General features: G+C 37.2%; 3 protein-coding genes across 4 annotated transcripts in view; 1 reads left to right on the forward strand and 2 right to left on the reverse strand.

Annotated features, from left to right (window-relative positions):
- Positions 1 to 2,857: 2,857 nt before the first annotated feature.
- On the reverse strand, positions 2,858 to 5,782 carry LOC146484918 (uncharacterized). Its single transcript, XM_085104401.1, has 2 exons — positions 5,066 to 5,782; positions 2,858 to 3,072 (listed from the first exon to the last, which is right to left on the reverse strand). Exons 1-2 carry the CDS (start codon positions 5,294 to 5,296, stop codon positions 2,956 to 2,958), a joined length of 348 nt encoding a protein of 115 aa, XP_084960527.1. The 5' UTR covers positions 5,297 to 5,782; the 3' UTR covers positions 2,858 to 2,955.
- A 909-nt stretch (positions 5,783 to 6,691) lies between these two features.
- Positions 6,692 to 11,319, forward strand: LOC146484919 (protein FAM133B-like). 2 transcript variants are annotated; one of them, XM_085104399.1, is made up of 8 exons: positions 6,692 to 6,808; positions 8,231 to 8,328; positions 9,118 to 9,196; positions 9,472 to 9,552; positions 9,713 to 9,745; positions 9,927 to 9,992; positions 10,341 to 10,477; positions 11,062 to 11,319. In XM_085104399.1, exons 1-7 carry the CDS (start codon positions 6,785 to 6,787, stop codon positions 10,470 to 10,472), a joined length of 513 nt encoding a protein of 170 aa, XP_084960525.1. In that variant the 5' UTR covers positions 6,692 to 6,784; the 3' UTR covers positions 10,473 to 10,477; positions 11,062 to 11,319. The 2 variants fall into 2 exon arrangements, with proteins under 2 accessions (XP_084960525.1, XP_084960526.1); XM_085104400.1 differs by lacking the exon at positions 9,713 to 9,745.
- A 450-nt stretch (positions 11,320 to 11,769) lies between these two features.
- LOC146484920 (dnaJ homolog subfamily C member 27-like) overlaps positions 11,770 to 14,086 on the reverse strand; it is an 8,582-nt gene continuing 6,265 nt past the window's right edge. The window contains exons 7-8 of the mRNA XM_085104398.1: positions 13,744 to 13,814; positions 11,770 to 13,402 (exon numbers count right to left, since the gene is read on the reverse strand). Of these exons, the coding sequence (XP_084960524.1) occupies positions 13,270 to 13,402; positions 13,744 to 13,814 (204 nt within the window). The 3' untranslated portion in view covers positions 11,770 to 13,269. The remainder of the gene's footprint in view (positions 13,403 to 13,743; positions 13,815 to 14,086) is intronic.

The raw sequence follows: 14,086 nt of genomic DNA on the forward strand, positions 1-14,086 counted from the left end.
CATTTTACAAGATGTTAAAAGGCTAACAGTGCAAGTAGAAAAAAGTGTCAAGTAGCTTGCATTTGAATGACCACTCTTCTAGATTCCATATAAAGAATAAATCGTTTTAGGCACATTACATGACTCGGGGTTTTCATTTAGAGGCGGTTTTCATCGACTAACAATATCGGAGACTCAATATATTTTCACAAATTCACTCTTTAAGTGATATTAAGAAATCCCGCGATAAAAACATTGCCTGTGTGTCGCGCCGAGATGCACACGTTGCAGACCAAGTTCTTTCGCTTTCAATACCTTTAATTTCCTTGAAAAGCGTATAATGCGCATTTCATGAAATTTTTTCTATGCGAGCTTCCACTTTCAGCGCGTCGTCTGGTTCAAATATTAAGCAGAAAATGAGCTTTATAGCAATAAGCGGAATACACTTAATCAATTCAAGTGCATACGTAAATGTCAAGGAGACTCAAGAGGTTCTGGAAACGTGGGTTGGTTTTGGTTCATTGAACATCACGCACGGCCCAACCTTAAAATTCAAGTGACTTCCTCAGCGGTCATTTCACCATCTGATTGTCACATGACTTGTTACGTCAATCTTTTACCCAGGGGACTACCCACAGTCCTCCGACTCCTTGCTTGGTCGACCAAACGCTGACCAAAGAGCTGGAGGAATCTGGATTCGAGATTGGCGAGATCACGTCGACTCTTAAACTTAACCACCGAACGGAGCCGGAGCAGCAGAAACATATTCTCTCGGCTAAATATTTCCACGAAACTAGCTTAGTGGAATATTACCTGTTCCTCTGTATATAGAGCTCGTTGCCCGTAGCGTCATGAATCTCATTCACCTGCTTAACCAATTTACACTCGTGTTTGACTTATTTCGCCAAGTTACACTTTCTACCTCGGGTTGTGCAATATTTTATCTTCTTTTCTCTCCTTAAGCCAAGTTTTCTCCTCTTTCACTGTCCTGCGACCCTCTTCCTGCACTAAATCTTGCCTCTTGTATCTTAGCTCCCCTTAAGCTGTAATTGGCAGTGAAAATAGTTTACTGTTTTGCGGCAATTCTATCAGTTCGGTTAGAATTAGTAGCAGTCTGACGAGGGAATGGGAAAATTCTGTGCATAAATCAACCTAACCTACTGAGAACATGTCTCCTCCAAAGTGATGTTTAAGCGCACAAGAAAGAGCCGGATTTGATAATTTTTGTAGCAAGTAATGCGGTTTTCAGCTGAGTATTCAAAGTAATTTCGTGTTTGCTTTGGTTTTGCTCTACTTCACTCTCTAAGTGGATATCATTTAACCGCGCCAAACTCTGTGATTGGTTAGCAAAACTCGCGCCACTTTCTCAACCAATGAGAAGCAAAAATAAAACCAATCGTGACTTTGGTCGCACACGTTTTCCCGCGCTTGGCGCCGGTCACATGCATTCGCTTTAAATTCTGATTGGTTCATTGCGCTGTTTACATCTGTTGTGATTGGCCAGAGTAATTAATCTGGTTTTGTTTTACGGTGCTCAAATGAAAACCGCGCTAAACAGCTGAAATAAAGTATGTTTTGTGTACCAGTCTAAAATGGAATCACATTTAATGCTCTTTTGAATTCAATATGGGCAGTCCTAGAAAAGGACAAGGAAATTATGACATCTTGGTCTCAAATAGTTTTTGGGTTTCTACTGGAGTCACTGGCCGGCTCACACATCCACACAAAACTACTTATTTGTGAGAATACAATTTCATTTACCAACAAAAACTTTTACATGAAAGTGAAATATATAAAATATCAGATTAAATAAATATTTACATGAAACTGAAATAAATACTTTTTGTTGTCATTTGCGTGACATATCACATATATCTTCAGCTGTAAAATTTAAAAGGAGCGAGATTCGTTAGATTCATCTTTACCAGGATCGTGTTATTGCATCCTTGACGACTTTACATCTTCTAATTTTGTCTCCTTCCTTACACGGCATCTCACAACTTCAAGCATTCGCATTTCTCGAAATTATTTCATAATTGCCAAAAACTTGATGTGGAGAAAAAAAGTAGTTGAAGTTGTCACGAAATGTTTTTGTATTAAGGAAAAAGTAAGACATATATACTTTCGGTTCCGGGACTCTACGGTGGAAGACTGAGAGAGTACAGTCCGCACAAGTACCTCACATGCGTGCTTTGTTAACGTGCTGTGTGTGGCTGATAATTAATAAAGTTGAAAAATTAAATAAAAGTTCTTTCTTAAATACAGAGTCTCGGGATGAAATGTTCAAATGAAAGCTACTGAGCAGTACCGTCCTGTGGTGTTGTTTATTATGCTGTCGAAGGTGATTCTAACTGATGAGTTTGTGGTTGGAATCCTAAAGTATGGCCATTCAATCTGATGACTGAGGCGTTGAAAGCAGTATTTTCCTGTGGTGCTGTTTATTATCCTGCAAGGTGGTCATAATGGTTCTAACTTTTGAGTCTGAATGAAATTTTAATTAAAGTGTGACCATTCAAATGAAAGCTACTGAGCAGTATTTTCCTGTGGTACTGTTTATTATCCTGCACAAGGTGGTTTTAACTTTTGAGTCTGAATCAAATCCTAAAAAATGTGCTGTAGAAGGCAATTTTAGCTTTCGAGTCTGTAGATGAGATACTAAAATGTGGTCATTCAGTGTGATGGCTGAGGGGTCAGTTAGCCTGCAGAATAGGTTTATTTTTTGCGTTTTTCAGGCGAGCGAGCCGGCGTTGAGCAGTACCTCCTCGTGGTTCCCGTTTATTACAATGTCTAGGGAAGGTACTGAACTACGTTTTAAAATGAAAAAAACTTTTCCCAGTTTTGAAGTTGACTTTGGCATATAAATAACATATTCTTCAAGTCACTCTGCAATGTTTTGTACTGGTGATATCATGTTGCCTTCGTTAGACGTTCAGACGAGTAATGATTTCAACTTGCGCGTTCATTTCCGTGGCGTTTTTATAAAGTGGTTGCTGGCTTGTTAACCGCTTGCAGCTGTTCCTTCATCGCACCTGACACTTTCTGTATTCTCTGCAGACGCCGCCCGGTGTTGAGATTCTGATTACGTAGGGAATCCTACAAAGTATATACACAAAAATAACAGAATTAATGAAGTTAAAAATTAGCTGCAAACTTGTAGACAGATTTCAGAAAACTTCTCATTTACAGCCGCCCACCAAGATTTAAGGTTTAGGCATGAAAGCTTTGCAGTAGTCTTTGGACTTCTCATCGTCTAAGGTTTAGGCAACCTGGTTCTGAGTGCCGGAGTAAATTTTGATATAAAATAGAAAGGAAAAGGGGTCACACTAATTTTAGTGATTCCTGTTGCAAGATGGAATAGCCCTACGTCATCTGACGGGCACTAGGACGGCAATCCCACAACACCACGCGCACCGTGTTCTACGCGAAACGAGCCGCCAAGGAACAAAGCAACCTCGTTACCAGGGCGAGACACATTTTGGTCACCATAAAGGTAAATAAGACGGGAAGAAAGAAATCGAAATACTGGAAGGTTTCAAAAGTAAAAAAGCCATGACTTAACCGGCACATTGCACTCTACTTTTAGAACATCTTGGTTGTACATACATAGAATTACACTACTTTCACCCTCGCGTGTCTCCCTCCCTCGCGCCCTATATATTTTCACGATCCTGTCACGCAGGATAAGAATTACACGACTCAACCTTATCTGAACTGATAGAGTTAGACAAAATTAAATCGTCCGGCAAATGATAGGACAACTTGAACCTAATATAAATATAAGAAGCTGTAAAGGATTTCAAATCATTTGAGGCAAATTTTAAACAAAGGTGAGAAAGGTCGCTTTCTCCTGGGGCGAACGTAGACTCAAAAGACGCCTACGGAATCATCCTACTGCTTCAGAGGAGCCCCTGCTACTGCTTTATAACACAGTTTGATCTGCATCGCAGAGGTCATGGGTTCGAATCCCGGTCTAGCCTGAAATTAATTTCAGGCTTTCTTTTCGCAACTTAATTAAGTTGCGTAAATAACTGCGAGGATATTTCACCCGCAGCTCAAATATATATATATGTTTCATATATTTATATACAGGTTCATCTGTTAAGGGCTTCAGTATACCCTTCAAATACGTTTCGTAAAATTTTCATAAATGTAATTAACACTGATTTTATTCACACTTTAAATTGCCTAAATTGCGCTTGATAGCAAGATTTCATAAATAAAAAAAAGTAGGCGCAAGTATGGAAACTACACTAACAAACTTCTCCCAGCTAAGCCCACAATTTTTTAAATGAAGCAGAACGATTGTTATCACAGTGCGGTTAAAATTCAACTTTTCTTTGAAAACGTCATCATAGATAGTCCAATTGATGGAGTATTTGCGTGTTGATATTTTTCTCGGCTTTAGTGTAAAGGTTGCTTTTTTAGCAACGAGGCTCGACTTTTTTGAATAAATAACCAAATATTTCCAAGAGTTTTGTGGGTGATAAATTTACTGCCGTTGATCTAATTTGTACGTCGATCAGTGACAGTTATTGGGAAACATTACTCTTTTATAAGCGTTGGAGATTTGCCAATAGAATTGTCGAGAATTTAATGTTGCTCTGAAAGAACGCAGGTGGAATCTGATTGGATTTATGAACAATGAATTATTTTATGCCTAAAGTACACGTGAAAAGGTTTGAGCCTCCCAAGACAGGTGTCTTAGATGGCTGGATAAATCGTGAATTCATCGTTTTATTCTTTTCTTGTTGTGTTTTCATCGACAAGAGAGTCGATATAGCATGTACAGATTAATCACGTACGCTTTTGAACAAATTGTGTAAAACATTTTCGTCCGATTGACGCACGTACCTTTATACTTCGCAGTCCACGCGGTTCGTGCCATTCAGTATTCTTTGAACGCTTTTGTCTTAACTATCATCTCAATATTTAAGATGCTTTTCATCGATAACCCCCCCAAAATATCATTATCTTATTTTTTTTTTCAAGCACGCGTGAAATACTCTACGAACGTCAAACCAGATTGTTTTAAAGTAATAGTACCAAAAGTTGCCCCGGAGTTATTTTATTCGCCTACAAATCTTACCAAGTCGCGTAGAAGTCCTGAGGTTTCTTCCTCCAGTTTTCTTGTGCTTGAACTCATCTCGTTTACAAACTGGTGAAATGTTTTCGTCCTTTGTAAATGGTTATGTTTTCTTGTACCAGACGAGCTTGGTGAATGCACTTCTCCGTCGCTTCCGCTGCTGTCTGATGTAAAGCTTTCAACTCGAAAACTCGACCGAAATTCGCGTCTTGACAATTCATTTCCAAACACCATGTTTCTTGATTCAAGTTGATTTTTATCGCTTATAAACTTTATAGCGTGCGAAGCCAATTCGTTTAGATGTTCAATGGGCTCGTTAATGCCGTGGTTTTAATAGTGATGAAGCCACGCTATAAACAATAGGTTGATAGTTTGACATTGAGCAAAATTTTGATTGGATGCTTTATGCTAAATATTGCTAAATTATTAATATGGTTTTATTAGATACGCGCGACAGGGGGAAGAAAACATGCAATCTAAAGAAAAAGAACGTGACTAACAGCAGGAAAAGGCTGTTTCAAATATTCGGAAAAATTGAAGCTAATTGAGGCTGGATTAAGTCAGAATACGCGCGATAAACTGGTAGGTACTGAAATCATAAGATAATTATCTTTTCATTTTATCTTGTCGAAACTCTGCGCTTTAAGATTTTTTTTGTTTTTCTTGGCAGAAAAGTGCTTCTTCTCAAATTTCATGTAGCTCTGAAACTGGTTCAAACATCCTCTGTTTTAACTTTCTGGAAGCATTAAAAGTTACTTCTTGCCATTAAAATAAAGCCAGTTCAGTTTATGACTCAAATGCTTATTTTTTTTTCTGGAGAAAAAACGTGACTGTAAAGGAAACTTAAGCAGTCATCATAGATGGTTATTTAGCGGCTTCTTCAGAAGCGACAGAAAACAAACTAAAATTTGCAAAAATTGTGCTAGCAAACAAATTTGGCGATGTGAACACATTTTTCTTCGGTATTTGCTCTACTTAAGAGCAATAGAGAGATCTAATGTAGTTCCAAAAACTTTTATCATGATGATGATAATGATGATAATGATTATTATTATTATTAAACTATTATTATTATTTTACAAATCACAATGGGGTAAAACTACAAGTAAATAAACAGTTCCAGAAAAGAAACAAGAACACAAAACAGAAAAAGGAAAAAGAAAGAGAGTGATAGAAATATAAAAAATTATAAAAAAAAAATCAGTTTGAATATATTAGGGACTGAATGACTGAAATATATTTAAATTGAGGCGATACCAGTTATACCATTTAAACGGCATTCAATTTTTCTCTTTTCAGAAAAAAGAATAGTCTGTATTTTCGACACATTTTCCAGCAACAACCCGGCTATTGTAATGATTTCTTTCTAGTTTGCCACACACACGATATAGTTACTCTGACATGAAAAGTCCCTTCATGATTTTAAGTGCGACGGCTCAAATAAAAGTTAGCACTGAAACATTTCTCAGTTTGTTTACTTGCCTGTTATATTACAAGAGCCTTACAAAGTGGTTCAACCTTTTGAGGCTGTGGAAAAACAGGCGATAAGCAGAGGATGTCCTGGGAACCAGGTTGTGAGTCCCCTGTCAATTAATCTAGCGGTTGCTTGTAATGTAGAATACTACTTCATTTAGCATCAAACGAAATTCCGACGCTTCGAGAGAGGAAACAGAATCTATCTTATTTGGTTCGCGAGACTTTGGCGTTCAATATACAGATATCATGGGGAAGAGAGACAATCGAGTGGTAAGTTTTATCTTTGGTATTTTTCTCGTTTAAGGATGGCGAATACTGATATAAGCTTAATAATTTCGGGAGGAAACTAATTATTCAGTCAACTTGTCCACGGATAAAACATTCTCTGTAATAGTTTTATAAACCGAAATATTGCTGTTCCTGTCTTCAAAGATAACCAATGTTGTAAATTTCATCCAACTTAGAATTAGTTTGCAGTCCCCTGCTCTAGCTATTAAAGTTTTAATAAGTTGGCGGTACGTATCTTGGTGAATTCGTATATATTCTGAGACGTAAATCAATATAAGACTAATTATTGTCCTGGAAAATGTAAACTTTCATCTGGATTTTTTGTCTTCCTTTGGTGGAGAGGATTTCGAATAATTTTCTCTACGTAGGGCTTAATTTTGACAAAAATTTATAAGACAAGTGTTTACGCAGTGGCAAAAACAGCAAATTAATTTGTAAAAAGCAAAGAATCTGCCTTTGCAACCCTACCTTTTTTTGTTAAAAGATTTTCCTGGTGAGGTTCTATCCGCTGTGAAATTAAATTTCAGCAGATTTCATTATAGGAAATTGGAAAAAAATTAAAATACACTCTGACAAATGCCTATGTTTGAGTGGTTTCAACTCAAGACTCAAAGGCATTATTTGAGTGTATACAATATGCAAGCCAGCGAGGCATGCGAGGCAGACGTGCGAGGCATGAACAAAATATCAGGGCTTGAAATACCAATACAACCAATACGACTAAAACATTTGGAGCAAATTTGCGACAAGTTTTCACCTTCACTAAATTATGAAATAAAAAGGCAAGTAGTTGCTACTTTATCACTAATTTTGCTGTAAATGATATTCAGCTACAGTAGTTAAGCTCACGTGTGAATGCAAATGTGGTCATAAATAAAACATTAGTATGCCAACGTTTTGTTAAAAGTTGTATTGAACATAATCTAATGAAAAGAACTTACCTTCACGAAAGGATGGCAACAATTAAGGACAATTGATGAAAACTCTCCTCTTGTTGATCGAAATAGTGCCAGCACGTGAACGAACTGTGAAAAGAACAGCTGTTTGTGCCTCGCATGTTTTTGGATGCCTTGCATCTGGCTTGCATGCCTCGCATGCCTCGCTGGCTTGCAGATTGTGCCTCCCCCATAATTTATTTTACCAGTGAGGATATGAGGACATGGTTTTGTTCTTGATTATTGTGTTTTGGAGGATTTCAATGAGTTGGTAGAAAGCAAGAAAGAGAAACTGAGTTACAAAGTGTGTAACAATTAGTGTGTGCCATGATATTATAAGTGAAAAACCTATGGAGCCACCTTAAGTGGATAAAAATTTGCAAGTTTTGGGAATGGGCTTATGTTGGACACGAGGTGGTGTTGAAAATGTTATCTTCTGTTTGCATTACATTATTTTATGTTTTCTTAGGCGTATGTAAACCCTGTTGCCATGGCACGAGCACGAGGCCCAGTTGCATCATCAGGACCAACAATAAGGGATTATCTCAACAGAAATAGACCAACTTTGTGAGTGTACTGTTTTGCATTGTTTTGGGGGCCATAGGGCTGGTCCATTCTGGCGATGGAATCGGAAGCATAAGGAACCATCTGTTCCAGTGTGAATAAAAAAATGGAGACAGAATCACAAAATATAATATTGTAAGCTTGGAATCACAAGTATTAGAATGTTTTTCATCTGATTCTGCTTCTGATTCCTTTGCCTGCAATCAAGTGTGAGCTGGTTGATTGGAACAAGCACAGCAACACAAGCAGAAGAATCATCCAATTACAAAGCTCATTTCCGATCCCTTTACACAAGATTAGAAAAGAAAGCTGGTGGCCTTCAGCCACCCCTGGATGGTTTGAGATACCCTAACTTGATTCTCAGATGTCCGAGTTTGTTTGTTGCTGAAGCAAGGGGGCCGCGAATAACCTCAGACGTCTGAGAATCAGGCTAGAGATACCCAGTTTATAAGGATGGTGCCTACTAACACAAAGGTACTTCTACATGGTTAATGACACTACAGGAAAAGCAGATCTTAGCAAGGGCTGTTGCAATTCTAAATGAAAATTAGGGAAAGTCAGACGTGTATTTTTCAGAAATATCTAAGCTTAAATTTTGAGAAAATTGCCATACATTGTTATGTATTTTACAGCTTTTTTGAATGTTATTTGTTGATAAATTATCTCTGAAAAGCGTGTGGTTTCCCTAATTTTTGTTTTGGATTTCAGTATCCTTTGCTAAGATCTGCTTTTCCAGCAAAGCCATAAACTGTGCAAAAATACCTTGCAAAACTACAAGTTTGTGATTGATAGGGATGAAGTGAAAGAAATGATGAACAAAAAGAAGACAGGATCAGAGACACTGGCTGCATTTGAAGAACATTTGAATGAGGTGACAGACTGTAGCCAATTAATATGTAAATATATAAGAGAGTTAGGTTGGGTATGCTGTGATGGACTAGCATCCCATCCAGGGGGGGGGGGGGGGGGGGAAACAGTAATACTCCTAGTCACTTCATGTTCGGATCCTGTGATGGACTAGCATCCCATTCAGGGGAGAGTAGTAAACTCTAGAGGAAGTTATCAGTTGATACTTGACTCCTAAATTAGAGTTAAACCTCGGCAATCTTGTGTGGTTCAAGTTTATAAATTATTTTTATTCTACAGAAATTTAAAAATGAGTTGAAGAAAAACAGAGAAAAAATACTGGGGAGCTCAGAAGGTTCATCAAAAACAAAGAAGAAAGAGGTAAATGTTTTCAAATTAAAGTGTTTTGATCTTATTTCACCAGAATTATTTTGTAGCTAAGTGAAGGTCCTATTTCACCATTCAGCAAAAGGTAAAAAAAAAACCCATGACACTTCCCCTTCAAAACCTAATATGTATGTGTAAAATAATTTGGTTTCAGAAAAAGAAGACAAGCAAGCGTAAAAAGAGAAGGGTGAGCTATTGTTGTTGACTGGCTTAAGAAAGAATTTTTTTAACTTTCTGCAGTTGTGTAAATTAATAAACAAATAAACTGGTTGGGGGATGTGTGAAGTGGTCATGATAGAACAAAATAAACTAGCTAAGCGTTTCGTCACTGAACTAAACAAAATTGCTTCTATTTGTTTTATTTCAAGCGCCGTTCTTCATCGTCATCATCTACATCAACTTCTGATAACAGTGATTCTGAAGAAGAATATAAGGTGGGTACTTTAATTTGGTATCGCAGAACCACTTTTGTACCAGATCTTTACTGGATCTATGAGAAAATTTGCACTGATTGGTATTCTGTTTGCATTGCATCTACTATTTTCAGATAGTTTTTGTTGTTTGAGCTCAGATTCAACAAAGTTTTTGTTTTCATCACAAAAGGAAGTGCAAGGCAGCCAATAAAACATTTGAGCAATGTTTCCTGAAGGGATTCAACAAGATAAAACAACAAAATACGATCTGAAACGCACCATAGGTTGGTCATGCACTGAGCCCTACAATAACATTGAAGGGCTCATGTAATTATTACATGTTTGATGGGTCATTATTTTAATACACAGAAAAGAAAAAAGAGCAAAAAGAGGAAGAAGAAGAGGAAGCATACAGTAACTGAACATGATGCAGATGAACCCAAGTCAAAAAAGAGAAAACGAAAACATAGAGAAGATGATGTACATTCTACATCCTCATGAGACAGGTATAGCTGCAAATATGTTGGACAAACATTTCACAGCAGTTACAGTCAATCTACATATCACACCCGTGAAGGATGAATAAATGAATGTAAATATAGATGAAACATATATTTTGAACTGCGGATGAAAGATTAAATAGAAGAAAGATCCTCGCAGTTACTACGAATATATTTACATTCATTTATTCATCCTTCACGGGTATATTACGAACTCACAATATGACCAGCTCCCAGTTGGCCTGATAGGTAAGTTGATAGAGCACTGCACTGGCATCACAGAGGTCACGGGTTTGAATCCTGTCCAAACCTGAAATTTTTTTCAGGCTTTCTTTTCGGAACTGTTAGGTTGCGTAGAAACTGCAAGGACCTTTCTTCTATTAATTTTGACAAGAAAAATGTTGTTGAACAGATGCACGGGAGGTTTTTCACTAATACAGGATGAGAAATAATTGCTCATCCTCATATTCATGGTCAGACTGATAATCACAAGTTGCAGAATTTCAGCAGAGCATAGTGTATGTCTACTTCCTCTTTCGAAATATTTTATTTATATTATAAATTTAATTATTTTTCCTTTGTCTATGTAGGCCACTGAAAGCAAGGCTTTAGAAGAAAATAATAGCCATGCATGGGAAGGCATTGAATGTTAAAATGGACGCTACTCACAATCACCTGGAATGACGCTTTGAAGGACTTAAGGCTTGGTCATGATGATGGAGTCAGTAACAGGTTTAGACCAGACCTAGTAATTAGTCTTCTGACAAAATTAGGGACTTTATGTCGTGCATATGCAGGCAAATTACATCTCAGCTTAGATTCCACTTGAAAAGGAACAGGGTTGTGAGTTGTTTGAAAATATGTTTGAAGGCGTGCATGGAATAAAGGCCTAAGTGATTCTTGATCTCATGTTAAATTCTCCTTTGCTCATAGAAGGTAGAACAATTAGGAATTTGTTAGGAGAATCTAGCAGTCTTGCTATCAGGTGTGACTTAGGGCTTTTTTCCATGCACCCCTTCATTTGTCTTGGATTAGATGCAAAAACCACATTTCATATAAAGTACTTCAAGTTTTTGCCCTTTAAGCTCCATATTGATGAGCATTCAAATTCTTCATACTGGATTCCATATATTTCTATTGGTAATACCTGTAAGAATTTTTTTGTTTTATCTATGGTGGTCATTTCCTTTATTTTTACAACCTGTATAGTTGATCCTGCACCCAGGCTATATACTGGGGGATATTCAAGTGCCCTCCCTCAAACATGTCCACAAAACACAGGGAACAAAAGACCAGTATTGTTGCATTTTTGTTTCTTTTAATCAATATTTATTTGGTAAATACATTTCTACACAGTCAAATAAATAAATCATAGCACTGTAACACCTATAAACAGATTGCCTTTTGAGATTTTGGTGTCTGTGTTTACCAAGTCAGTTGGAACGTTTTACCTAATATCTTCAGGCACAGTTTTAATATTACCAAATAATACTACTACTACTTTTTGTATAGTGAACCATTTGTGTGCAACACAACCTTAAATCTAAATTTGTAATTAGTATACATAATTGCCATGTCAGTCTGTTTTTATCTTCAGTGACCCTTACCTACAATCTGATTTCATTTCACTCAGTAAAGCTTCCAACAGGAAACGAGTGTACACACATTAAGAGGAAATAAGAGTTCCGTTCTAAAATTGGGCGTGATCGCAGGTTACAGTGACCTAAACCAAAAGATTGATAAAAAGTTTACGTTGTTCTCAAAGTTTATGTTTAGGGCCTAAACCTATGCACATGTTTTCTAGAAGGTAGACAATAATCCTGAATTGTTCATTTCTAGGTTCATTTAATACAATTTTCTTAATGTAATGAAACAGCAAGGATAGAAAATCTTGTAATGTAAATATTTTGTGCTATTGTTAAGGATTTAAAATCAACTTGTAACTTTACAATAAAATGTACATGACGAATTATGGTTCTTTCATTGATTCTTTTACAGTGTAAATTACAAAAGGGTGTGCAGTGAATTCACTTTGGCAGATTAAGCTTGCTCTCACTTCTTGAAGGCCCAAACTCGTTACCAGTCTCTCCTCTTCTCGCTCCCTGGGACGTGAAGAGGAGAGACCCTGGGAACAAGGTCTGTGAAGTAGGCTGCCATGTTAAAAACAGTCATGCACATGAAACCAAAATAATTACAAGCCAGGATTATATTTGGGCTTGCGGTTTCTTCGACATGTTATCTTGTATTTGATTTGCTTTCCCTCATAACACTATCTTGAGAAAAATGAATTAAGTATTATTTACAAGTGCATGTTAGTGTTAATTGGTTGTTCATACTTTTTTTTATCTGTAACGCAAAGTTGACTACCACACAAACAGGGGTTTCTCCCAGTTTTTTTCTTTGTTTATTTGTTTTATTCTTACAGGTTTCATACCCATTTTCAGAAACAGATTTCCAGGACCCATAATTTTTAAGTTGTTGGATCTTCCCATCTGGCTGCTCCTTAATGTCTTTCAAGAGAACTTTGTTACTTGAGTTTACAGATATCCAGGATTTTCCAGGACCTCCTACCATTTTCAAGGACTTTCCAGTGCTGGAAAATGCTAGACTAAAATTCAAGTACTTTCCAGCATTTCCAGGACCTGTACGAATGCTGTTTTTTTTAATACACTTTAGAGGCTTCTGTTTCCTCTCACAAGGAAAACAGAAGAAACCAAAAATACAAGAAACCCAAAACCACAAAGAGAAACCCTTGCCTGCAAGGTAAAAAGTTGACATAGTGATGTAAGTATCTTGACTCATTTATGTTTACTTTGCTCTGTGCTAATGACAGGCTTGGCCTTGACAAGTTTGGCCTCCACTACTGCAGCTAGCACTCCACCAAACATTTCATGAACTCCCTGGCCAGTAGCAGCTGATGTCTCGTAATATCTGCAATATTCAAAGAATTTATCGTAAAGACACTAAGGTCGTGTTTGACTAACCATACTCCAGAATAAGAAAATTATAGGCAGAACAGCTGCTAGATTTCTCTAATTAGGTAAATTTGTGAAAACATATCAGTCGAGACTTTTTTCTACAAGCATTTTGTACACCAGTAATTAACTCCAAATCCTCTCATGAGGGATTTTTAGTAATTAAAGTATGTATCCCTGTTCGGAATAGGGTCAATCAATCACACCCTAAGTAAAAGCCAACAGTTCCAACAGTGTCAGCCTGTTCGCAGGCTGACACGTCATTTGAGAACAGAACAAATAAACAACAATTGAGACCTGAGGTCATGTGCCTTGGCCCATCTTTGTGCATCTTTGCTGCTTACAACTCTCTTGGAGGACAAATCAGTCTGTGAACGAATGTAACTACAGTCAGACGAGAGTTTGACTTCAGTTTGAAAAATTAATAGTTTGTGTTCAAAGAAAACTTATTTATAATAAATATGTGATGGAGACCATGGCTTAATGTCCCTTTATGGGGGGTAATTCTTGCACGAACATGTCTGTTCAATGACAGGACTAACAAAATAATGAAGGGTTTGTTTGTGGCAGGTGGCCCATGAATCATAGCCTGTTCACAGCTACCAATTGCCCTAAAAGATATCAGGGAGAACGTCCCTTT

The sequence above is a fragment of the Pavona decussata genome, unplaced genomic scaffold, assembly GCF_977016875.1.
Source record: "Pavona decussata unplaced genomic scaffold, jaPavDecu1.1 SCAFFOLD_29, whole genome shotgun sequence".
NCBI lineage: Eukaryota > Metazoa > Cnidaria > Anthozoa > Scleractinia > Agariciidae > Pavona > Pavona decussata.